General features: G+C 44.0%; 1 protein-coding gene and 1 long non-coding RNA gene across 3 annotated transcripts in view; one reads left to right on the forward strand and one right to left on the reverse strand.

Moving 5' to 3' along the window:
* Positions 1-25,480, forward strand: part of LOC141258830 (uncharacterized) — a 153,384-nt gene that overhangs the window by 90,846 nt on the left and 37,058 nt on the right. The window lies entirely within an intron of this gene.
* Positions 17,451-25,480, reverse strand: part of LOC141258827 (cytochrome P450 2K1-like) — a 40,695-nt gene continuing 32,665 nt past the window's right edge. Inside the window, exons 7-10 of the mRNA XM_073673993.1 lie at positions 22,196-22,337; positions 21,664-21,848; positions 21,251-21,392; positions 17,451-18,115 (exon numbers count right to left, since the gene is read on the reverse strand). Coding sequence (XP_073530094.1) covers positions 17,940-18,115; positions 21,251-21,392; positions 21,664-21,848; positions 22,196-22,337 — 645 coding nt within the window. The 3' untranslated portion in view covers positions 17,451-17,939. The remainder of the gene's footprint in view (positions 18,116-21,250; positions 21,393-21,663; positions 21,849-22,195; positions 22,338-25,480) is intronic.

A 25,480-nucleotide genomic window follows, 5' to 3' on the forward strand; every position in this document is an offset into this window, starting at 1 on the left:
AGACGCATCGAAGCAAGACTCCGGGAGCCATAAGAGGGTAAGTATATATTTGTTTTTTTATTTTTTAACATTCTACAGTCGCAATAAATAAATCCATGCTGTTTGCATGGATTTATATAGTTTGACCAAGTTGTCAAGCACTTTCCAAGTCATGCTAAAATCGCTTGAAAAGCACTTGTCAACCCACATGCGGAAATGGATGTGAAGAACGCTTCACTTCCGGTTGTCCCTGGCAGGAAAAACGCATGTACAATCCGCATGTACAATCCGCAAGCGTTTTTTCTGCCAGGGAGATGCAGAAACGCTCAGGAAAAAATCCGGAGCATTTCTGCATCGTGGGCACATAGCCTAAGACATGTGTGTTGGCTCCTCATGTAATAATGCTCCTTCTTGTAATAATCTCCACCATCCTGGTCCCTTCCAGTAATAACGTCCTCATTCTGGCTGCTTCCAGTAATAATATCCCCCATACTGAGCTGAGCCCCATGCTATAACAATGTCAGCCATATTGGGTCCCTTCCCGTTATAATGTCCCCATTCTGGTATAATGTCAAGTATCCTGGAATAATGTCTTCCATCTTGGTATAATGCCGCCATCCTGGTATAGTGTCTGCCATTCTTGTATAATGTCTCCATTCTTGTACAGTGTCCCCATTTTGGTATAATGTCCCCCATCTTGGTATAATGTCCCCATTTGGCATAATGTCAACCATCCAGAAATAATGCCCCCATCCTGGTAAAATGTCTCCCATCCTGGTATAATAACCCATTCTGGCATAGTGTGTCCTATTCTGGTATAGTGTCTCCCATCCTTGTGTAATGTCCCAATCCTGGTATAATTTCATACATCTTGGTATAATGTCCCCATTCTGGTATAGTGTCTCCTATCCTTGTATAATTTCCCCTTTCGGGTACAGTGTCCCCATTCTGGTATAATGTCCCCCATCCTGGTATAATAGCCCATTCTGGCACAGTGTGTCCCATTCTGGTATAGTGTGTCCCATCCTTATATAATGTCCCAATCCTGGTATAGTGCCCCTATCCTGGTATAATGTCATCCATATTGGTATAATGTCACCCATATTAGTATAATGTCTCCATCTTGGTATAATGTCCCCATTCTGGTATAATGCCCCCATCCTGGAATAATGTCTCCATTGTGATATAGTGTCACCATCCTGGTATAATGTCTCCCATTCTGGTATAATATCGCCATTCTGATATAGTGTCACTCATCTTGGTATAATGTCCCCATCCTGGTATTATGTCCTCATTCTGGTATAATGTTCTCCATCCTGGTATATTGTCTCCATTTTGGTATAATGTTGCCATTCTGATATAATGTCTCCCACACTGGTATAATGTCCCCATTCTGGCATAATGTTACCCATTCAGGTATTATGTTGTCCATCCTCATCCCCTTCCATTCTTCTCCAGCATATTTTAAAAATAAATAAACAATTGTTCTCATCATTCCACGCTCTCATGACGTGTGATGTCCTCCTGTATAGTTGACAGCTGACGTTTGCATGCTGGTGTGGACAGCACATTATGTCACTTCCATAAGCTGACAGACTCTAAATGGGCAGCAGAGGGTATTGCAGCGCTGGGTGCCGGTGGGTCTCTGCACCACAATACATTTCAGCTAAATGTGTGTCCGGGGTTAAGTTGGCATCAGTGGGCTGCCCATCCACATGGACCTGCTAGTGCTCGCATCCTCTGTGGCCACGATTGTTATGCCCTTGCTGGAGTGCTGTGGCAACTGTGTGCATGCTCACAGAGAGGGCTCTGAGTGCCCCCCCCCGGCACGCATGCCATAAGTTCTCCACCATTGGTCTAAGTCCTCGCCACTGAACCAATGTCCTCAGTCCATGTGCTGATCTTGAACTTGTAACTTAGAGGATCCATGGGATCAAGAGAGGACTTTCAGTTACTGCCAAGAATGGCACAATTATTTCTTTGGTGCATGGTAGCAATTACTTTATTGTTACGTGCCTGCTCTGAGGTCTTTTCAGACCCCAAAGCATAATAAATGAAGGGGAAGGAAGGACTTGAAAAATATTAAAATATTACACTTTCCTGTCCCAGAGCTCTCTTCCCCTGTCATACAGCTGCAGCTCCTCACTCACCTCATTCAGTTATATCCATAGCGCTCGAAATAAGTGTGTGAGGCCTACTCAGAGCTGAAATATCCATAGTCTGTAGGGAGCGAGTGAAGGACCGAGTGGAATGCATCAGCGAGAAGATGGGTGAAGGGAGCTTCTAGTCAATGGGATGATCTTTTATTTTTCTTTATCTCCTCCCTGGCTATTAAAAGCATCTAGCCCGGTCATTATTTTGCTGGATTAGTGAAAATTGAATCCCAAAATGCTCAGATTTGCTTAAATCCAATGGTGCGCCGAGTTGCAACACGTCCAATTATCTATCACATTCGGAAGTTTTCAGCCTGCAATAACTCCCACTACTACTTCACTACCGCCGAACCTTCTGCAACCTCCCAACCTACCGTCTCCTAACCCTCAAACTGCAGTCAGTAAACCCACAAGGGCAGGGCCCTCTCCCCCTCTTGTAGAGTCTCTCATAGTTAGTTTGCCCATTGCAACTTATATCTGTATTTTGTATGTAACCCCGTTTCAAATATTCAACACCATGGAATTAACAGTGTTCTAAAAATAAAATGGTGCACAGCCCAGAGGTAGGGATGAGCGAACCCGAATTGTGAAGTTTGGGGTTGATACCAGACACCCTGAATAAGAACTTTTAACAGGATATCTGGTTTTCTGTTTGTGTTTGAATACCTAGTAAAGTTTGTTAAAAGTCTGCAGCACAGCCAATCAACAAGCTTTTAGGCTGTGGTCACTTCCGGAGCCATCTCAGCCATGCCAAGTATTGACATGGCTGTGATTAGCCAGAGCACCACGTGACCCGGCCTGTATAAACGCCGCATCACACGTGCAGCCACCATTCTGCTCTGATTAGTGTAGGGACACGATTCAGCTGGAGTGAGGGACAGAATTCAACTGTGCACACTGCAAGAAAGCCTCTGTGTGTACTTTGCACATGTCTCAGTGGGAGAACTGTGCCAAATGCAGCTGTGTGTACTCTGCACCTATATCGGTGGGAGTACTGTGCCAAAAAGCTGCTTTGTGTACTCTGCACCCACTCCTGTGGGTATACTGTGCCTTTAAGTCTCTGTGTGTACTCTGCACACCTGCCTGTTGGAGTACTGTGCCAAAAAGTTGCTGTGTGTACTCTGCAGCCATATCTGTGGGAGTACTGTGCCGTAAAACCACTGTGTCTACTCTGCAACCCCACTTGTGGGAGTACTGTGCCTTTAAGCCTCTGCATGTACTCTGCACCTTCGCCTGTGGGAGTACTATGTCTTTAAGCCTCTGTATGTACTCTGCAACCCAGCCTGAGGGAGTACTCTGCCTTTAAGCCTCTGTGTGTACTCTGACTGTACTGCTATGTCTATACAAGTAGTGTGCGCAAAAAAGAAATCTACTGTACAGCCATCTCTTTGACATTTGTAATTTGACTCTACCGCTGTGTCTATATGAGTAGTGTGAGTAAACAATAAATCTAGACTGCAGCTATCTCTGTGTGAGTAGTGTACCTAAAAAACATTTCCAAAATGAGTAGAGCATATAGGGGATGTGGAAGTGGTGGTGATGGTGTAGCTGCTGGCGGTGGTGTAGTTGCTGCAGGGAGATGATGTGGTTGTTCTATGCCTGCTACATGCCCAAATGAAACACCTTCCTCTGATGCACGCAGGTGAGAGGACGGTCTACACCATTTCGTAAGGCCGTGCACTGCTGCATGAAAGGAGAGTCCACAAGAGGTTGAAAATGTGTTAGATTGGATGGCTGAGAGTGCCTCCAGTTCCTTTCCATTATCTTTCACGTGACACACTGCAGAAAGTGCAGAGCTAGCACTTGAGGACCTTGGTTATTCGGCTTCCACCTCACCCCCTTACCAATCAGCCAAGCAGTTTGAGCCCCCAGTCATGAAGCTGTCCCTTCTGCTTTTTGATGACTCCATTCGCTAGGGTTCCATAGCCCATCCACCTGGCCCTGTCCCAGAAGTAGAAAAGACTGAGTGCACTGATGCCCAACCACTTGTAAGGTTGGAGGATGAGCACGTGGCAAGGCTAGTGCATACGGTCAGTGGACTACCACAGCACATGTCAGAGGATGAGGAAACATAGTTGCCAACTGCTGCATCTTTTGGCTGTGTGCAGACCGACAAGGAGGGCAGGGGTGATGAGTGACTGGAAGATAAGGCAGGAGATGATGAGATCCTAGACCCCACATGGAGCAAAGGCCATCCTAGTGGCTTGCATAGTTCAGAGGAACCAACACTGCCACAGCAGCACTGCAAAAGAGGGACCAGGGTACAAAGGCACAGAAGGTGGCCCCTAGCCAGTATGTCAGTTGCTACTGCCAACCATACCATTGAAATCAGCACACCAAAGCCAGCTCAAAAGAGCTCCCTGGCATGGCATTTCTTCAGGGAATGAATTGTTGACAAGTGACAGGTGATTTGCACACTTTGCTGTCAGATCCTGAAGTGAGGCATAAATCTTCTGAACCTGAGCACCATCTGCATGACAAGGCTACTGAATTACAAGCATGAGGTGCACTTGAGTACACGCCTTATAAAGCATGACAGATCTGAGCTTCTTCCTGCTCCCTCTTCTGCTGCTCTTTGACTCTTCCTCCTGCTCACAATCAACAGGGCCACCTGCCTTCCGTAAAGAGAGGATGTAACAACAACACCTCCACCACCACAAGTGTCAGAGAGCACCGTTCCATGGAAGTGTTCAGCTTTCCATCCACCAAACCCTTGAGAGAAAGAGTAGATAGCCCCTTAGCCACCCATGAGCCATGGTTCTGAATGAAACCATTTCCAAATTACTGGCCTTTGAAATGCTGTCATTTCGGCTGTTGGAGACAGATAATTTAAAAAAATTGATGGCGGAGGCTGTCCCACTATACGTTTTTCCCAGCAGCCACTACTTTTCCAGGTGTGCCATTCTAGCCCTGCACACACATGTTGAGGACAAAATCAGGTGTGCACTTGCTGGATACATGGACCAGTAAGCATGGCAAGGGATTCTACATCTCTCTTACTGCCCATAGGGTAAATTTAGTGGCATCTGGGACAGAGGCAGAAGGCGTTCTAGCCTATGAGCTACCACCACCAAGGATTGCTGGATGTTTCTCTGTCCAGGTTGCTTCCCCCTCCTACTCTGCTTCCTCCACCGCCTCCTCATCCATTCACAGTAAGACCTGCTCCACCAATTTCAGCACAGCCAGGGGGAAACAACAGCAGGCTGTTCTCAAACTTATCTTTTTGGGGAACAAATCCCACAATGCACAGGAGCTGTGGACTGGGATCAAACAGCAGACAGATGAGTGGTTGGTGCAGGTGAAACTCAAGAGCAGCCTGGTGGTGTGCGATTAAGGGCAAAATCTCATAGCAGCTCTGAGCCTAGCAAGTTTGATGAACATCCCTTGCCTGGTGCATGTGTTGAACTTTGTGGTTCAGAGCTTCTTGAAAAACTACCCACATATATCGGAGCTGCTGCTGAAAGTGCATGCAGTATGTATGCACCTTTGGCGTTCTCATCCTGCTGCTTGCCTTTTGGACTGCAACGTCACTTCTGTCTTCCCGCTCACCGAATCATATGAAACGTTCCAACAAGGTGAAACTCCACCATGCATATGCTGGAGAGACTGGGTGAGAAAAAGAACGCGTTAGTGGAGTTTCAGCTGAAGCGCGCATGACTGAGTCGCTCGGCGGAACAACACTTCATCACCAATGAGTGTGCTTCCATGTGCGACGTGTGTGCCGTGTTTCACTGCTTCAAATACTCCACCAATATAGACAGTGGTGATGACGCCTTAATCAGCCTTACTATAACACTTATATGCCTGCTGGAAAAAACAATTCAGGCTGTGATGGATGAGTTTGTAGCACAGGAGGAAGAGGAGGTATCCAACTGGACAGCCAGGGGACAGTTTGGGAAGATGATGATGAGGAGGAGGAACAACCATTTTCACAGCAGAGTGGCACTCAAACAGTTAACAGCATCACTGAAACATGGCTGGGGGTGATACAGAGGACTCAGACGATACACCTCCCACCTAGGACAGCTTGTCAGTCTCTCTGGGCAGCCTAGCACACATGAGCCAATATATGCTGCTGTGCCTGTGCAACAACCACTGAGTTGCCCGTATTATTACCAGTTCTGATTACTGGGTGGCCACCCTTCTGGATCCACGCTACAAGAACAATCTAGCATTCTTTCCGTTACTGGAGCTGGATCACAAATGCGTGAATACAAGCGCAGGACGGTAGAGAAACTACTGATGACTTTCCTATCTGAGAGCGGGAGCTCAGTGGAAGAACACAAGAAGTCACCAAAGCAGCTGGGGCACCACCACCACCTCAGAAGATAGGGTTAGCATGGCCGAAATGTGGCAAAACTTTATGAGCACTCAACAACATCTGGCGGCACCATCGGAAATGGTCTGTATTAGCAAGAGACAGCGTTACAACAACATGGTATAAGAGTACGTGTCCACAAGTCTCCAGATAGTAACTGATGGGTCTGCCCCATTTAATTTATTTGTCTTCAAATTGGACACATGACCTAAGCGTGCCCTTTATGCCTTGGAGGTGCAGGTCTGCCTTGGGGCAAGTGTACTGTCGGGACATGTGTTTAGCATGGCAGGGGGTGTGATGACAGACAGGTGCATCCGGTTGTCCACAGAAAAAGTGGAGAAGTTAACATTCCTTAAAATAAACTAGGCATGGATCCCACAAGACTTGTCCATATATTTGGATGACTAGACAACTATACCAGCCGCACCAAGCCAGTATTCAACTCTATTTGCCATTAGTTTCATTTGGGTGCTTCATCCCCAAATAAAAAAAAAACAAAAACAGTGTTGTCTACCTCCTCCGCCTCTTCCACTAACACTGCCATTTCTACCTCCTCCACCTCCTGCTCCAGTTGGACCTCTGCCCATTGGTTGTAGCGTGTTGGTTTAATTAGTTTATTTAGGGATGATTCTATGTTCTTTTAAGCCAGTTCCCTAAAAAAAAAACAAGAAAAAATAAATTAATTAAAAACAAGAAACATAAAACACAATCAATGTTGGATTACTCCTTTCTTGCCTCTCCCACCTATATCAACACCTCCACCTCTTCCTTCACTTGGACCTATGCCTCTTGGTTCTAGATTGCTAGTTTTTGATATATGTTCTTTGAAGATTGTTCTATAAAAAAAATAAAACAAACAAAAAACTTGAAAAAATAGAAAAACACTATAAATAAATACCCCCCCCCAAAAAAAAACAAACAAACAACCAAAACAGTGTTGGATTACTCTTCCCTTGTTTCTTCCACCTACACCTACACCGCAACGTCAACCTCCTCTTCCACTTGGAAGTGTTCCTCCTGGTTCAAGATTATTTTTTATTTCTAATCTGCTTAGTGTAGGTACATGATGCAGCTGTAGTGAGGGACAGTATTAGGTTTTCTGTGTGCGCAGTTTTACAAAAACACTTTCTATGTGTACTCTGCACCCTTGTCTGTGATATTACTGTGTGTATCCAAAAGTTTTTCTAATCTGCAACTGTATCTGTGTGAGTTATGTGCATCAAAAAGTTTTTTTCTACTTTTATGCACCCATGTCTCTGAGAGTAATGTGGATAAAAACAAATGTTTCTACTCTTATGCACCCATGTTTGTGTTAGTACTGTGTGTAAAAACACATTTTTCTAATCTGCAATCGTGTCTGTGGGAGTACTTTGCCTAAAAATCACTTCAAAAAATGAGGAGAGCGTCAAATAATGGACATGGACATGGCCATCAAGTTCTTGCTTTTTGTGATATTTTGTTTCTTGTTGAGTCATATCGGTATCATCTGCTTGAAATGAGTGCTCATTTTAGTCACATACAGTACAGACCAAAAGTTTGGAGACACCTTCTCATTTAAAGATTTTTCTGTATTTTCATGACTTTGAAAATTGTACATTCACACTGAAGACATCAAAACTATGAATTAACACATGTGGAATTATATACTTAACAAAAAAGTGTGAAACTACTGAAAATATGTCTTATATTCTAGGTTCTTCAAAGTAGCCACCTTTTGCTTTGATGACTGCTTTGCACACTCTTGGCATTCTCTTGATGAGCTTCAAGAGGTAGTCACCGGAAATGGTTTTCACTTCACAGGTTTGCCCTGTCAGGTTCAATAAGTGGGATTTCTTGCCTTATAAATGGGGTTGGGACCAGCAGTTGTGTTGTGCAGAAGTCAGGTGGATACACAGCTGATAGTCCTACTGAATAGACTGCTAGAATTTGTATTATGGCAAGAAAAAAGCAGCTAAGTAAAGAAAAACGAGTGGCCCTCATTACTTTAAGAAATGAAAGTCAGTCAGTGCGAAAAATATGGAAAACTTTGAAAGTGTCCCCAAGTGCAGTTGCAAAAACCATCAAGCGCTACAAAGAAAGTGGCTCACATGAGGACCGCCCCAGGAAAGGAAGACCAAGAGTCACCTCTGCTTCTGAGGATAAGTTTATCCGAGTCACCAGCCTCAGAAATCGCTGGTTAACAGCAGCTCAGATTAGAGACCAGGTCAATGCCACACAGCGTTCTAGCAGCAGGCATATCTCTTCAACAACTGTTAAGAGGAGACTTTGTGCAGCAGGCCTTCATGGTAAAATAGCTGCAAGGAAACCACTGCTAAGGACAGGCAACAAGCAGAAGAGACTTGTTTGGGTTAAGGAACACAAGGAATGGACATTAGACCAGTGGAAATCTGTGCTTTGATCTGATGAGTCCAAATTTAAGATTTTTGGTTTTTGGTTCCAACCACCGTGTCTTTGTGCGACGCAGAAAAGGTGAACAGATGGACTCTACATGCCTGGTTCCCACCGTGAAGCATGGAGGAGGAGGTGTGATGGTGTGGGGGTGCTTTGCTAGTGACACTGTTGGGGATTTATTCAAAATTGAAGGCATAATGAACCAGTATGGCTACCACAGCACCTTGCAGCGGCATGCTATGCCATCCGGTTTGCTTTTAGTTGAACAATCATTTATTTTACAACAGGACTATGACCCCAAGCACAACTCCAGGCTGTGTAAGGGCTATTTGACCAAGAAGGAGAGTGATGGGGTGCTACTCCAGATGATCTGGCCTTCACAGTCACCAGACCTGAACCCAATCGAGATGGTTTGGGGTGAGCTGGACCGCAGAGTGAAGGCAAAAGGGCCAACAAGTGCTAAGCATCTCTGGGAACTCATTCAAGATTGTTGGAAGACCATTTACGGTGACTACCTCTTGAAGCTCATGAAGAGAATGCCAAGAGTGTGCAAAGCAGTCATCAAAGCAAAAGGTGGCTACTTTGAAGAACCTAGAATATAAGACATATTTTCAGTTGTTTCACACTTTTTTGTTAAGTATATAATTCCACATGTGTTAATTCATAGTTTTGATGCCTTCAGTGTGAATGTACAATTTTCATAGTCATGAAAATACAGAAAAATCTTTAAATGAGAAGGTGTGTCCAAACTTTTGGTCTGTACTGTACATCTCTTCTACAGTCCACAACATGATAGCTTCTTTCCCTACCTTCAATGAAAGATTCATATATTTTATGCTTATCTGATTTCAGAAATTTATCAAATCAAGCATAATTTATATTTTATTTTCTGTTTGCAGTTTTACTGTTTCATTTGTGTGTACGCGGTAGTCGTGGTACAGGGCCTCATCTGCCAAAATTTTTTTAAATTCCACTTCACAATCTTTTAAAATTCATCACAAAATGTTTCAGAGGCCAAGTCAAATTCTTGCTTTTGGACATCTTGTCGTGTTTTTTGTTCTGTTATATCGCTGTCATCTGCTGTAAATGAGTGTTCATTCTGGACACATAGGCACATCTCTTCAACAGTTTTTATCTGGATAGCTTTTGTCCATGCATTCTTTGACAGATTCATATTTTTTACGGTGACGTAAACTCCTGGTCTTTCACCTCCTCCACCTCCACAGATGAGATACTCAGCTGCATACCTCTGGTTTCACACCTAGTGGGATCTACAATTTCATCATCATCCTCTCTATTCTCCCCTTCCTTGTTCTGAAAGTCACCCTCTTCCTCTTCCTGCCCTGACAGCACAGTACAGTCCGCATGCACCTCAGGAATCTGAGTCTCATGAGGATCAACTCCTCTACGGTGGTTAACGTCTGGTGACGAGGGTCTGAATTCTGCTCAGACCCTACTTCCTCCTGTCCCAGATCCAACCTAAAAAAATTTGGACATCGGTGCAGATTCTTTTTTCCTCTTGAGTCTGTGAATCTTTGGAGCAGACCTCTGATGCCCATGGCATGGAATATGTGAAAAGCGCTGCAGACTTGCCTATTTGTGGTACGCTGCAGTCAATTGGGCTGTTGGAGAGTTGTGACAGGGGGGGAAACAAGGGTAATTGGGGTGCCACCTCTGAGGACTGTACTGTGTGCAAAGTTAGGTGGAGGAGGAGAGGCCACTTAATGCAGAGTTTGCCATCCACTAGAGCAGATGCTCTTTCTGGCCCTCATGTACCAGGCATACTGCTGTGTAGCTGCCAAAGAAAGGGAGTGGAGTAGCCCATTCAGTAACAGAAGTTGTCAGTTGTCTTTGGATAGGACGTGACGGTGTTGGTTCACTAGAGCTTTTACTAGCATTACCACCTACCCCACATATACCTTGAACACCAAGCCTATTCCCACAGATGTGGCCTGCTAATAACAGAAGAAATTAGATTTTTTTTAACTGTGGGCGAGGCCTGTATACAGTAGAATATATACGTCAGAAAATTACAAGCTTAAATGTGACCTGCTGTATCACGAGGCCTCGGTACAGTAGAATATATGCACCAGAAAATTTCAAGCTGAGGTGTGGCCTGCTGTATCACGTTAGTAACAGAAGAAATTAGATTTTTTACTGTGAATGAGGCCTGGATACAGTAAGATACACTGCTCAAAAAAATAAAGGGAACACTCAAATAACACATCTTAGATCTGAATGAATGAAATATTCTCATTGAATACTTTGTTCTGTACAAAGTTGAATGTGCTGACAACAAAATCACACAAAAATCATCAATGGAAATCAAATTTATTAACCAATGGAGGCCTGGATTTGGAGTCACCCCCAAAATTAAAGTGGAAAACACACTACAGGCTGATCCAACTTTGATGTAATGTCCTTAAAACAAGTCAAAATGAGGCTCAGTATTGTGTGTGGCCTTCATGTGCCTGGATGACCTCCCTACAACACCTGGGCATGCTACTGATGAGGTTGCGGATGTTCTCCTGTGGGATCTCCTGCCAGACCTGGACTAAAGCATCCGCCTACTCCTGGACAGTCTATGGTACAACGTGACGTTGATGGATGGAGCGAGACATGATGTCCCAGATGTGCTCAATCGGATTCAGGTCTGGAAAATGGGCGGGCCAATCCATAGCTTCAATGCCTTCATCTTGCAGGAACTGCTGACACACTCCAGCCACATGAGGTCTGGCATTGTCCTGCATTAGGAGGAACCCAGGACAACCGCAACAGCATATGGTCTCACAAGGAGTCTGAGGTTCTCATCTCGGTACCTAATGGCAGTCAGGCTACCTCTGGCAAGCACATGGAGGGCTGTGCGGCCCTCCAAAGAAATGCCACCCCACACCATTACTGACCAACTGCCAAACCGGTCAGGCTGAAGGATGTTGCAGGCAGCAGATTGCTCTCCATGGCATCTCCAGACTCTGTCACGTCTGTCACATGTGCTCAGTGTGAACCTGCTTTCATCTGTGAAGAGCACAGGGTGCCAGTGGCGACCTTGCCAATCCTGGTGTTCTGTGGCAAATGCCAAGCGTCCTGCACGGTGTTGGGCTGTGAGCACAACCCCCATCTGTGGACATCGGGCCCTCATACCACCCTCATGGAGTTAGTTTCTAACTATTTGTGCAGACACATGCATATTTGTGGCCTGCTGGATGTCATTTTGCAGGGCTCTGGCAGTGCTCCTCCTGTTCCTCCTTGCACAAAGGCGGAGGTAGCGGTCCTGCTGCTGGGTTCTTGCCCTCCTACGGCCCCCTACAAATCTCCTGGTGTACTTGCCTGTCTCCTGGCAGCGTCTCCAGCCTCTGGACACTACGCTGACAGACACAGCAAACCTTCTTGCCACAGCTCGCATTGATGTGCCATCCTAGATGAGCTGCACTACCTGAGCATCTTCTGTGGGTTGTAGAGTCCGTCTCATGCTACCACGAGTGTGAACGCACAACCAACATTCAAAAGTGACCAAAACATCAGCCAGAAAGCTTTGGTACTGAGATGTGGTCTGTGGTCCCCACCTGCAGAACCACTACTTTATTGAGGGTGTCTTGCTAATTGCCAATAATTTCCATCTATTGTCTATTCCATTTGCACAACAGCAGTGAAATTGATTGTCAATCAGTGTTACTTCCTAAGTGGACAGATTGATTTCACAGAAGTTATATTCTGTTGTTTAAGTGTTCCCTTTTTTTGAGCAGTGTGTATGCACCATAAAATTACAAGCTGAGATGTGACCTGCTGTATCATGTTAATAACAGAATAAATTAGATTTTTTACTGTGGATGAGGCCTGTAAAAAGCAGAATATATGCACCAAAAAATTACAAGCTGAGATGTGGCCTGCTGTATCACGTTAGTAAAAGAAGAAATTAGATTGTTTTTTACTGTGAATGAGGCCTGTATGTAGTAAAATATATGAACCAAAAGATTACAAGCTGAGATGTAGCCTGCTGTGTCATGTTAATAACAGAAGAAAATTGAATTTTTACTTTGGACGAGGCCTGTATACAGCAGTATATATGTGCCAAAAAATTTGAAACTGAGATGTGGCCTGCTGTTTCACGTTAGTAACAGAAAAAAATAGATTTTTTACTATGGACGAGGCCTGTATACAGTAGAATATATGTGTAAAAAAATTTCAAGCTGAGATGTGGCCTGCTGTATCACATTAGTAACAGAAGAAATAAGATTTTTTACTGTGGACGAGGCCGGGATACAGCAGAATAAATGAGCTAAAAAATTTAAGCTGAGATGTGACCTGCTATATGTGGAGCCCTGGAAACAGCTGAATCTCAGCGCAGAAGAATTAAAAGGTCAGATGTGGTTTGTTTAATGTAGCACGATAGGAACAGAAAAAAATAGAGTTTCAAAGGTGTACTTGTGCAAGGAGCACAATATAAGCAGGGCACAGCAGAGTTCTATGCAGAAATGTGGCCTGCAGCCTCTGTCTGGACCTCACTATTAGCAAAAACGATTGATCTGCTGGAAGGTCGAATTCCCAGCCACACAGGATCCTATCAATCTAAACTACAATGAGTACGGAAAGCATTCAGACCCCTTTACATTTTTCACTCTTTGTTTCACTGCAGCCATTTGGTAAATTCTAAAAAGTTTATTTTTTTTCTCTTTAAAGTACACTCTGCACCCCATCTTGACTGAAAAAAACAGAAATGTAAGCTAATATAGTTAGGTGAAAAACCGCACAATGCTGAAGAGTTGTGGACTCTGTTTTCTCTATCACACGGATCACATATAAGTTTGCTCCAAACTCAGTCATTTGTAGTGAGCGTGGAAGAAACTGTCCTCCATTTAAAATGGGCAAGGCACGTGGCAAGGGACGGGAAATGGGACGTGATGGTAATGGTGCATGCAGAGGCAGAGGACAAGGCCGTGGGCAAGCCGAAATTGTGCCACAACAAACACCCACATCTTCTCGCCTGACCTTCCTGTCCCAATTTCTAGGGGACCGCAGCACACCACTATTGAACCCAGAGTAGTGTCAAAAGGTTGTTGGTTGGATAGCGGATAATGCTTCCAGTCACTTAGCCACCACCACCACCACCGTCTTCCACACCGTAAAGTCTCAGTAGCCGTTAGTCTGGACCGCATATTCCTCACCCTGATCCTCCTTCCTCCCACCATGCCGAGTACCCAGAGACAACTGATCCCACACATGTACATTCTGAAGAACTGTTCACTTTCCATTTATAGATTCGGGCCTCTCGCACGGTCCATTTGAAGTGGGGCAAGAGGAGATCGCGTGTAGCAATGCCCAAATATTTGAGCAGCCACGGTCACACGAAGGCGACAGTGAGAAAGTGTCACAAGAGGTGGACGATGATGAGACACAATTGCCAGAAAGTAAGGAGGAGGACCAGAGTGCGGAAGTGGAAGACGAGGTGGTGGATGATATAGTAACTGGCCCAACCTGACAGGAGGACATGCAGAGCGAGGACAGCAGCACACAGGGGGAGGGAGGCAGAGCACCCCAACAGGCTGGAAGCAGCAGTGTGGTGGTCGCAGACTGAAGGCAGGTAACCGTTCCCCGTAACACCAACAGGAAGGAAATTGCCAGTACAACTGTTAGATCTTCCCGAGTCTGGTTGTCTTTTAAAGATTCTGCCAATAACCCCAAAAAGGCCATTTGCACCACCTGCCAGGCCAGCATCAGCAGGGGTGGCAAAACGACCAGCCTGACCACCACCAGCATGATCAGGCACCTGGGCCGTGGGGTACTTGGCCCCGGGCCGGTCATTGCTAGGGGAGATGTCACAGTGGCGGTGACCCGGTCCGTAACCCAGGGCGGTCAATAAAAGGGGATATTTACAGGGGAATTAAAGTTCTTATATACAGTTCATGACGCCACCTGTGGTATGTGGCTAAAGGGAGCCGCTGCTGCAGAGCAGGTCCTCTGGAGCTGATGTTAGTGCAGCAGAGTTGGTTCAGCTCTCCACAGGCAGAGCTTAGCTCCAGGGCAGTGTAGATGTTGATGTTATAGATGTTGCTGTGCAGTGAAGTGCTGGGGATGATGGTGCAGTAATAATTCACAGAGACAGTGGGGTGCAGTCTTCCGGATTTACTCACAGTTCTTACTTTGCTCCTGGTAACAACTGCAGATCATAACTTCCCACGTCATCCTGTGCTTACTCAGGGAGGGGTTCAGCAAACCCTCCGGTACCTCCGGAGTACATAACAGGACCCCCTTCTGTGTGTTCCTTCTATCTGTCTCCCTGCACCTCACACCCAGTGTCCCAATCCAGTGACCGCGGACCTTGTCGGGCGACGTCTTCTCTGTCCCCTGGATCCTCTATGGTCACCTTTTCGGTAAGTTTGATGTGGCTTTTGGCTGCAGCACCTGAAATGCTGCACCCTCCGGTTACCTAGTTGAACATTGCAATTCTCACTAGTTAGGGGAAGTCCCCTCTGCGTCCCGATCCCTCCACCGCCTGGTAGACTCAGGCATACTGGTGGCCTCCAGCACTGCCTGTACCCCTTGGATCCTTTCTTCTTTACTCCTGGAGCCTTCTTTCTGCTCCTGTTCCTTCCTCCTCTCCTTCTCCTGGACCTCCTCTCTCAGGCCCACGCTTCCCCTAAGCAGAGCTCCTGCAGAGCTTCTGCTCCTAACTCTTCCTCTCACTCACTCTGACCTCCTCTAAAATGTTCCACCCTCTCTTTTATATCACTTCTACTGAGCTCCCTTGAACTACTTCCTCCACCCACACCCACTACAGGGTTTGTCCTACTTTGGTTCCCCCCACTCCAGCCAGGGACAGGGCTCAGCAGGAGAGCGACGCATCTTGCCCCTCCTGCCGGTGTGGAGTAGTGTAGTGCTGGATGCAAGTGTTAGAAAACTAAGCAGATGGTGGCCTCTATCATCATCATGGCCTCACCTCAACACTATAAACTCTCCTGAAAGAGAAGCCAGGGCCAGCCGGAGGAGTCTCTGGTTCTCTGGTGGGCCCTTTCAACCCTGCTGAAAAGCAACCCTGGCTAAGAAAAGTGTGGGGGAAGGTTCCCGGACACTCTATGGCTGCTTTTTTAATGTGGATCGGCCATGCTTATGCATGTTATTTCTCAAAATACATTACAGATCAGGCAATTGTCCAACTCTGTATTCAAGAAATTAAATGCGCAAAGAAAGATATGTGTGTGTGTCAAAGCACCACCGACAAGTGCGAGTTGATGTTGGACAGGCTGCCATTGCTTCTGCAACAAGCTCAATTACTGGACTTCCTGGGAGAAATGACACGCAGGGTACATACGGTTTCCCTCTATGCCAGTCCTTTCATCGAGCTAAATACAACTCTTAGCAACAAAAGTTGTGGACTGGCTCCGTACCGTCCCTGGCCACATTCACCTGTCCACATGTTTGTGGTTAGGCGGTCCTTCCCAGTAAGTGCACTGGGGAGGGCACAGGTAATGTTGTGGGACCCGTGCTTGTAGAAGGTGGAGGCGATACCGGGAAATATAGTGGCGGCTGGGGACCGAGTATGGACACCCGGCCGCTGCCGGCATAATTTTGCGAAAAGCTTCCGCCTCCCCGAGCCTAAAAGGCCACATTTCAAGTGCAAGCAGCTGTCAAAAATTTGGCAGTATAGTATTACAGCCTGTGGGTGGGTGTGTGGCTGCCTGCATCCTTGCGCTTGAATTCCAAGGAATGGGGTAGGGACAACTGAACGCTGCAGTCAGACAAGGACGTGGATGGTGATTGTTGCAAGTCTGCAACGACAGGTGCATGGGGGGGGCATCTTCTCATGCGCCCAGGATCACTTATTATGGGCACACTTCTAGGTAGTGACCTGGGAGGTCTTCCCCATGCTGCTCCCATGTCTTTTCAGCACTGTATGCATGTGTCTGATGATGTGTCACACACCACATGGCCAGATAAGGTTGTAAAATGTTAAAATTACATTTCCTGGTGAATGCATTTGTCTTGGTTGAAAGCAATTCAAAAGTGCAAAAACTCATCAAAAATGCTACGTGTGAACATAGCCCAAGGTGTGAAGGAGTATTTTTTTTATGGTTATTTATTTTGCCTTATATACATGTCATTACCCTGGAAAGGATGTTCCTTAACATATTTCCCAGGAAAATCCATTTTGGTTTCGTTTTTGTATCTTTTATTGTTCGTAAAAGTGGCATAATACTCTGACGTTGCTGACAGCAGTGATCTGGGAGTCAGAGATGCTTCCATGCGTCTTCCCCATGCTGTTCCCATGTCATTTGAGCACTGTTCCCATCGATTTGGTTAATTTTTAGGCCCTCTGCAGACCGCCGGGGGGAGCAGCCTGGAAAATGCTCGAGTTTCCCATAGACTTACATTGGGCTCGTTGCTGGGGTCGAGCACTCGAGTATTCCAATTTGCTCGACCCGAGCAATGAGTACCCGAGCATTTTAGTGCTCGCTCATCATTAATGGGCATCCTAAGGATGGGCCTTTAAAACCAATTTAGTATCATCACATGTTGATATTCATATGATCTAAAGATAAGAACCCAACCCCACTTCATATTTTGAAATAGATACTAAAAATAATTCTAACATATAAAAGTGAAAGGTGCAAAAATAAGAAAAATATCAGCTTTATTCATATGTAATTTACCATGTTTACATTACCATTAAACAATTTAAGAGATTTCTGGGAAAATTTCTTAAGATGAACCATCCGTCTGTAGTTGGTGGGTTTACAAGGGTTAGGACCATGTCACGTAGCAGAACAAAGGGGCAAATGTGCTCCATTGTCTCCTATAGTGTTCCTCCAAGAACAAAGGAACAAAGGTGGGGTTGGTAAGAAGACATCCACTGTTACCACAGCTCAGCAGCAGGTACAGATGTGTGGCAAATAAACACCAACAATGCTCTGGTACTATCTGTCAGATACATTCTACTGAAATGTGAATTTCCCAAATGGCAGACTCCAACATTGCCACAGTGATTGGTTATTTCAAGGACAGATCATCACTGTAGGTTGTTTGCTCAGGCTTTGATGCAGAGGATGCAGATTTTTTTTAAATTTTGAGGTGACTGAGATAGACTATTTTTTAAAGAAGATGTATCAGCGAGGTATGGCACAGGTTTCATATGTTTGCGGAGCATTTGTAGTCCCCTTCCAAGGTGTAAGGTCTAATTTTGCCCCGGGAGGGGCCTGGAATGTAAAGTTTTGTAATAATGATGTGAAGAACAGGAAGAGCTCCATTTTAGCCAATGTTTCCCCAGCACAACTTCTCTTTCCTAGAAATAGATAAAAGAAGAAAATGTTTACAGAGAATTACACTGTTTTTTTTTATAAATAATATGTTTTTAGCAGGCCTCAAAATCTAGATTTTGGAAAGAAATGTAGAATTCTAGCAGATAGACACTTATTTAGGCTGGTAAAAAAAAGAATAACAGTCCTTGTATGGACTGTGATGTGTGGGCCAGCCATAGGTCTCTTGACTTAAACTTCTCAGGTGTTATGAAGCTGTTGAGTTCATGCTAGAAGATCCATGGCTGGTCTGGTCATCAAAGGCCAGACTTGGGCTTTGAATGATGTACATGTGATACTGGCCTTTGGCTGATTTCACTCATTTGAGTTCTAAAGCCAATTTTTGAAATGGCCTCAAGTCTCCTGACCTGACCTGAATAACAATAGGATGTAAAAACGACTGTGAACTTGGAATATGAGAGTTGCTATTGAAACAATTATTTTCCTCCTGGAGGAAAGCTATGTTGCTTGCTCAAAATCTAACACAATATTTTTATTATTTTTACATTGTTTTTACAATGAGCCCAACATTTCTAATACTGTTTTAACATGTTGTTATATTTTCCTAGATTCTGACTCATTCTTTAAGAGGTTAAATAATGTACACATATATTTATTCATTTTTGCCAATACAGTGGCATGTAAAAGATTGGGCACCCGAGGTCAAATTTACTATTATTGTGAATAGTTAAGAGAGTTGAATATGAAATGATATCTAAAAGGCCTAAAGTTAAAGATGACACATTTCCTTTGTATTTTAGGCCAAAAAAAATATTTTCATCTTTTACATGTTAAAAATTACAAAAAAGGAAAATGGGCCGATGCAAAAGTTTGGGCAGCCTGCATGGTTAGTACGTAGTTAGTACATAGTAGCACCCCTTTTGCAAGCATCACAGCTTGTAAAGAGTCTTTCAATTCTTGTTTGAGGGATTTTCATCCATTCTTCCATGGAAAATTCTTCCGGTTCTGTGAGATTCCTGGGTCATCTTGCATGCGCTGTTATTTTGAAGTCTAGCCACAGATTTTCAATGATGTTCAGATTAGGGGACTGTGAGGGCCATTGTAAAACCTTCAGCTTGCGCCTTTTGAGGTAGCCTATTGTCGATTTTGACGTGTGTTTATGCAGGAATTAATTCACTTTTTATTGGTGCAAACCCTGCAATTGCCTAATCACTTGTTCTATATAAAACAATATTATAGTACTGCATTATATAGGATAAATCACAGTCTCATATGAAGCGCAGCCGCAGGAGAGCCAAAATGGCACTGATGGCGGCCTTTAATGTGCACCCGATTGCCATGGAAACCCATTATTACCCTGTGATCGCATTGGGAGGAGCCCATAGAAGACCATGCGCATGCCCCAGCACCTGATCCATTTCAGTGATGCTGTTAGAGATTGACAGTAGCATCTAAATGGTTAACAGGAGCAATCAGTTCTCATCTCCAGCTGCTGCTGTTAAAGACAGATGCCAGCTATGTAATAAAGTTGGCATCGGCACCATGTGGAGAAAGCACAGCTGCTGAGCACTTTCCACATTACGCTCTCAGAATTGCATCCTTGAGAGACATCTCAGACTGCTACCTGAGTTAAAATGCTCATCTTTCCTCATAGCAGAAGCTGGTTTCACTATATATTATGCATACTGGCCATCTTCTTTGAGAAAACCACTTCCCGATTAAATTTTGGGTGGTTGTCTCAAAGAGAGTTTAATGCATTTCAAATTAACTGACGCTTCCTGTTTTCTGTAGCTCAATTATCAGCTCTGCTGTGAAGAATGGGACAAGAAGAACAGAGTCATTATTATTCTTAGAGGGTACGCAAGTTAATTGCAGATTTATTATACTGCTTGAGCCCTAGTTACAGCAGTATTGTTAAGGCACGTTTACATGGACATAATGAAAAAAAGTCAACCAGCCCTCACTTGAGGTCCTCCAAACAATAAACACTGTATGGAGACCAAACAATCCTTAGGCTATGTGCCCATGATGCAGAAATGCTCCAGATTTTTTCCTGAGATTTCCCGGATTGTACATGCGTTTTTCCTGCCAGGGACATGCAGATGTGAATCGTTCTTCACATGCATTTCCGCATGCGGGTTGTCAAGCGCTATCCAAGTGATTTTAGCATCACTTGGAAAGTGCTTGACAACTTGGTCACACTATATAAATCCATGCAAACGGCATGGATTTATATAGTGTGACTGTAAAGAATGGTAAAAAATAAAAAAATAAATCTATACTTACCTTCTGATGGCCCCCGGAGTCTTTATCTGATGCGTCCTAGCTTGCCGGCAGCTCGCGGTACACTGAAGGACCTGCCGACATCAGCGTCCCGTGACCCGTCACATGACTAGATGAGGTCGGCGCAGGTCCTTCAGTCTACCGCGATCTGCCGGCAAGAGAAGACAAAGAGACCGGGGGCCATCAGAAGGTAAATATAATATTTATTTTTTATTTTATTCTTTTTTTTTACAGGTTCTATGGTACCCAGGTCCAGAGGAGAGTCTCCTCTTTTCCAGACCCGGGTACCATCCGCACATTGAAACGCATGGATTCCGGATGTACAGATGCAGTGATGCAGAATCCAAGCGTTCCAATGCAAGTCAATGGCGGCGTTTTCTTCCGCAATGATAGCCTGCAGCAGAAATTTCCACAGCATGTGAACAGTACATGCGGATTATCATTGGGGAACATGGCAGACCTTCTACCATGCATTTTTTAAGCGTTTCTTCAGCGTTTTTGCCACTGCGGAAATGCTTAAAAAGCACATTGTGGGCACACAGCCTTAGTGCAATTTACTCACATCCCCTCTTTAAATGGGGAAATGTGCTGGCAAAATGATGATGTTTAGACTGCATGAAAAAGGCCGTCAGATAAGTCAAGTAAGTAATTTTTGTTGATTATTGATTGACCTTTGTAGAAGGACCTTACATATAGATAAAGATCAGCATACAGCTCCCCCAGTCTCAGGAAAAAGAGGCCTCACTCCATTATTATATGGTAGAAAAGTCCATGACATTTATCTAATGACTGTCTGCCATCCATTGCAGCTGCCACACACAAAAATTCCCTAAATTGATTTAAATGTATTTATCATCCAGACCCCAGATTGTTATTACCTAGTGAGAAAGGTATGAAGGCCTCGTTCTTCAAGAAGTTTCCATTGGAGTCAAGAAAGTGTTCTGGATAAAACTCGTCAGCTTTCTTAAAACAAGTTTTATCTTTCAGTACAGAGTGCAGCAATGGAACAACAACAGTGCCCTGTAAGACAGAAACATCATGTATTGTATCAGCGAAAATGTATGGGTATCAGTAAGATGAATCCAAATACTCATTATGTCATGCTCATAATGGTATCCATTGAGATAACATCATTGTGATGGCAGGAATAACACTACATGATGCCCAATGCTTGCCAGAAGCTATAGAAGTGGTAATGAAATCATATGTGAACAGAGCCTAAAAAAGGCAAAATTCGCACACATACGGCATTGAAGAGTGCAATTTCAAAGCCAATTTATCCAATCCTTACCTTTGGTATAAAATATCCTCTAAATGTAACATCTTGAGACGCAACATGAGGAACATTACCCGGCACAATATCACCAAATCTCTGAATTTCATGAATGACAGCGTCCGTATACGGCATTTGTTTCCTATGTTCTACATGAGGTTGAGCCGATCCAATCACTCGCTCAATTTCTTTTTGGACTTTTTCTGTCAGAGATAAAAAAAAAGCTTCTATGTACATGAGAAGGACTTCCTACATAAACAGATTAAAGGAAACCACAAGATCCTCCTGGACACAAGCTGAAATAAAATATCAGGATTTTAGAGCCGATCATTTATCACTAAGGGCTATTTCTCATTACTTGACAAAAATTCTTAACAGTTTTGTGTAAAATACAGAATTAGAAACGTACAAGAAAAGAGAACAATAGTGATCCTAAAATCAGATCTTGATATGAGTTGTCGTAACTGATTGTAACGGGAAGGTATCGACACATTGGAAAAATTATACCAAAATCCCTTGACTTGATGACTCACGCAGCCTCTCATCTTACCTTGAACCTCTGGATATTTCATCATGAGCAGAAGACCCCATCTCAATGTGGTTGATGTGGTTTCCATTCCTGCAATGAACAGATCGGCCACCAGAGCAATCAGGTTTTCATTGTGGTAGTACTGAGTGGATTCCGGCTTTCCCTGTAAATGATGATCACGTCATACAGTTATTACCTTAGTGCAGATGAAGTAGATCAAGTAGGTCTTGAGTTGGAAGTAGACCGACCCTGTAAGCTTAAAGAGGTGGTCCACTACAAAGTATATTGTGCACATCGTCTTTTTGCAAATACCTTATGTTGATATATTTGCCTCTGAGTGCGTGAGTGTATGAGACTGGGTCATGGTCGGTGATGCAAGGTCAACTTCTAGAGTCTGTAATGATAGAGACCAAGCTCAACTAAAGAAGAAGGGTGCCAGGAATACAACACAAGCAACCGTATAGGTATAAGATTCCGGCACACCAAATAATGTAGAAAAGTCTCATATGGGTGATATAAAAGTAGATGCTTTATTTCTCTAAACTGGTACAAATGGTTGTCAGTATAGTTGCTCTAATTTCTCCAACATTAGCTGGTTCAAATCGTAGTGGATATAACTGCCCAATGTTTCAACCCCAGCGGGGTTTTCCTCAGGGGCATCAAAGGAGCTTAAAAACCAGAGCATAAACACAAATAAAGCCATCAGTGACAAATAATGCATAATCATACAATGAGCAGTATCCTCCAAAATAAGGAGCATATAAATAAGACGAAACCAAAAGAAAGGGGACAAAAAAGGAGGGGGGGGGTAAAGGGGGAGCAGGAAGGGGTATATAGGAGGACAAATGAAAAGGAAAGGAAAAAGAGTGTAATCCCTTTGGGGCATAAGAGCAGAATGCTATAGAGTTAAGAAATTTCCAAAAATACCTAATTACTATACTCTGTTAATTCTCTGGGGAACTTCCCATATGACTTGAGAGTCTTTCAGGAGAAAGATAGCTGTGTAATAGAGAAGATGTGGCTGTTTGATACATAAAATTACTAATAATAATGAAGTAGCGCTGAAAAAAGTGCGATACAACAATATATGTGGATACATCACAATTAAAGACTCTTGGGAAAGTACATACCTATAAAAAGCACCAGTTGTTTCTATATTAGGAAAATTATGTCTACCGGCATTAGTTGCTATGGAAGAACAGCATACAAAGTATAAGCCATCAGTCTCAAGATGCCACCTGTGATATTGTATATGTATATATATAGATATGAGAAAAGCCATACTTGCCTGGGAGCAATTATGGTAGTCGTGACCGAGGGGATATTCCACTGGAATGTGGCAAGCCTGCCTGTGACCCAAAGAATGTGGGTAAATACAGCGGTATAATGGGTTTCATTGGTTGAGGGAGTAAACAGCCAAGAAGGCTCTTACCTGTGTGCCTGTAGGTTAGCGTATAAAGCCGGTGGTGGTGCAGTGTAAGGAGCAGTAGCGGTGTTTAAATAGCGTTGTGTGGTCCACTTCCTGAAACCGGAGTGCACTGACGCAACTTTCGGTTAGTGGAACGCAACATCCGGTTGCGTGGAACGCATCACCGCGCATGTGCGGACCGCTTTATGTGAAGCTGTGTAAAAAAAGGAAAAGTGTCACCGCGCGTGCGCGGGCTGTGTTATGTGGAGTTATGCAGAAGGATAGAAAGCACCACCGCGCGTGCACGGGATGCATATAAAGGAGCTGTATGTGGATGGGATGGCCTCAATGGGGCTAGGAGGAAACGGAACAGTATAGCTAAATAGTAAGTAGGGGGAAGGGGTACTCTCTTAGAGGAATAATCTATCCGCAGAGGAGAGAGAGAGAAAAAAACAGGAAAAGGGAGAACTACATAAGTGGACAAAAGGCAGGGGGAATACATATCAACATATACATACAAATGGTATAAGCAGTACATTGTAACAATACATATCTTATATAAAGTTACAAAAAATGATATATCCATTTTATATGTGTAGGGTCTGTAAAAGAAGCGAGAACATCGTGTGAGAAATACAGAACCAAAAAGAAGATTTTCTTGTATAACCAATAAGCAATAGAACAAGGTACATGGTGCCTTGTATATTTATATATACTTAAGGAAGATCAGAAAAGGTAATCGTTACATATATGAATGAAGAGATATCTCAAACGTGAACCTCATATTCTCGATTGAGGCCATGGGGTTCTAATGTCTTTAAGTTGAAGATCCAGAAGGCCTCTCGTTCCTTCAGCCTTTGGATTCTATTACCCTCTCCTGTTCAGCGGAACATGATCGATCACCTGGAAGCGTAATTGTGCAATGGAGTGGTGGTGAGCGAGGAAATGGTTGGGAATGGGTAATAAATTGTACTTACATCGGATGGTGGACTTGTGTTTGCTGATCCTATCTCTAATGTGCTGTGTCGTTTCACCAACATACCCTAGACCGCATGGACATTTAATCAAATATACCACAAATGAGGATTCACATGTAAAATATCCTTTGACTGGGAATCTGTTACCTGTCAGGGGATGTGTGAACGAACTACCACGAGTCATGTTGGAACATTGTCGACAGCCCAGGCACGGAAAATTGCCTAAGCGTGGCGTAGATAGTGTTGTCTGGTATATCCTTGGGCAAAAGCTCCCAATGTCGGCACGTACTAGTCTATCCCTAAGATTAGAGGGTCTTTTGTTACAGACCATAACTGGCTCATGAAAGTCTGTGATCTTGGGATATGAATTGCTTAGGATTGGCCAGTGAATCCTAAGGATGTCACGGATCAGAGTCTGGTATGGGTGGTACGTGTTTACAAAAATCATGCGATTTGTCTTGGGTGTCTGTCGTCTGGGAACGAGTGATGGAAAAGCTGTTAGAGATGGGTAGCCCCTATTGATGAATTTCTGTCCTATTTCCCTGTGTCGTTTGGTACGTGTTGATGGGTCCGATAAAATTCTACTAATTCTTGTGTGTTGTGAAATGGGTAGAGAATTTTTTATATGTCGGGGATGACAACTCGTGTAATGAAGCAGGCTATTGCGATCCGTGGGTTTGACAAAAAGATCGGTTGTGAAATGGCCTCCCTCTTCTTGGATGATGGTTATGTCTAGGAAACTGATGTGATGTTTGTCAAAGTTCATGGTAAAGGAGATTTGAGGGGTACAATTGTTCAGGTAATTGACAAATTCCCTAAGTTTAGTCTCTGTGTTACCCCAAATGATGAAGACATCATCAATGTAACGTTTCCACATTTTGATGTCCGTGAAGGAGTTCAAGGACACATATTGATGCTCAA

This window comes from Phyllobates terribilis, unplaced genomic scaffold, assembly GCF_046119375.1.
Source record: "Phyllobates terribilis strain yellow unplaced genomic scaffold, ASM4611937v1 Scaffold_3__8_contigs__length_932513732, whole genome shotgun sequence".
In the NCBI taxonomy this organism is placed as follows: domain Eukaryota; kingdom Metazoa; phylum Chordata; class Amphibia; order Anura; family Dendrobatidae; genus Phyllobates; species Phyllobates terribilis.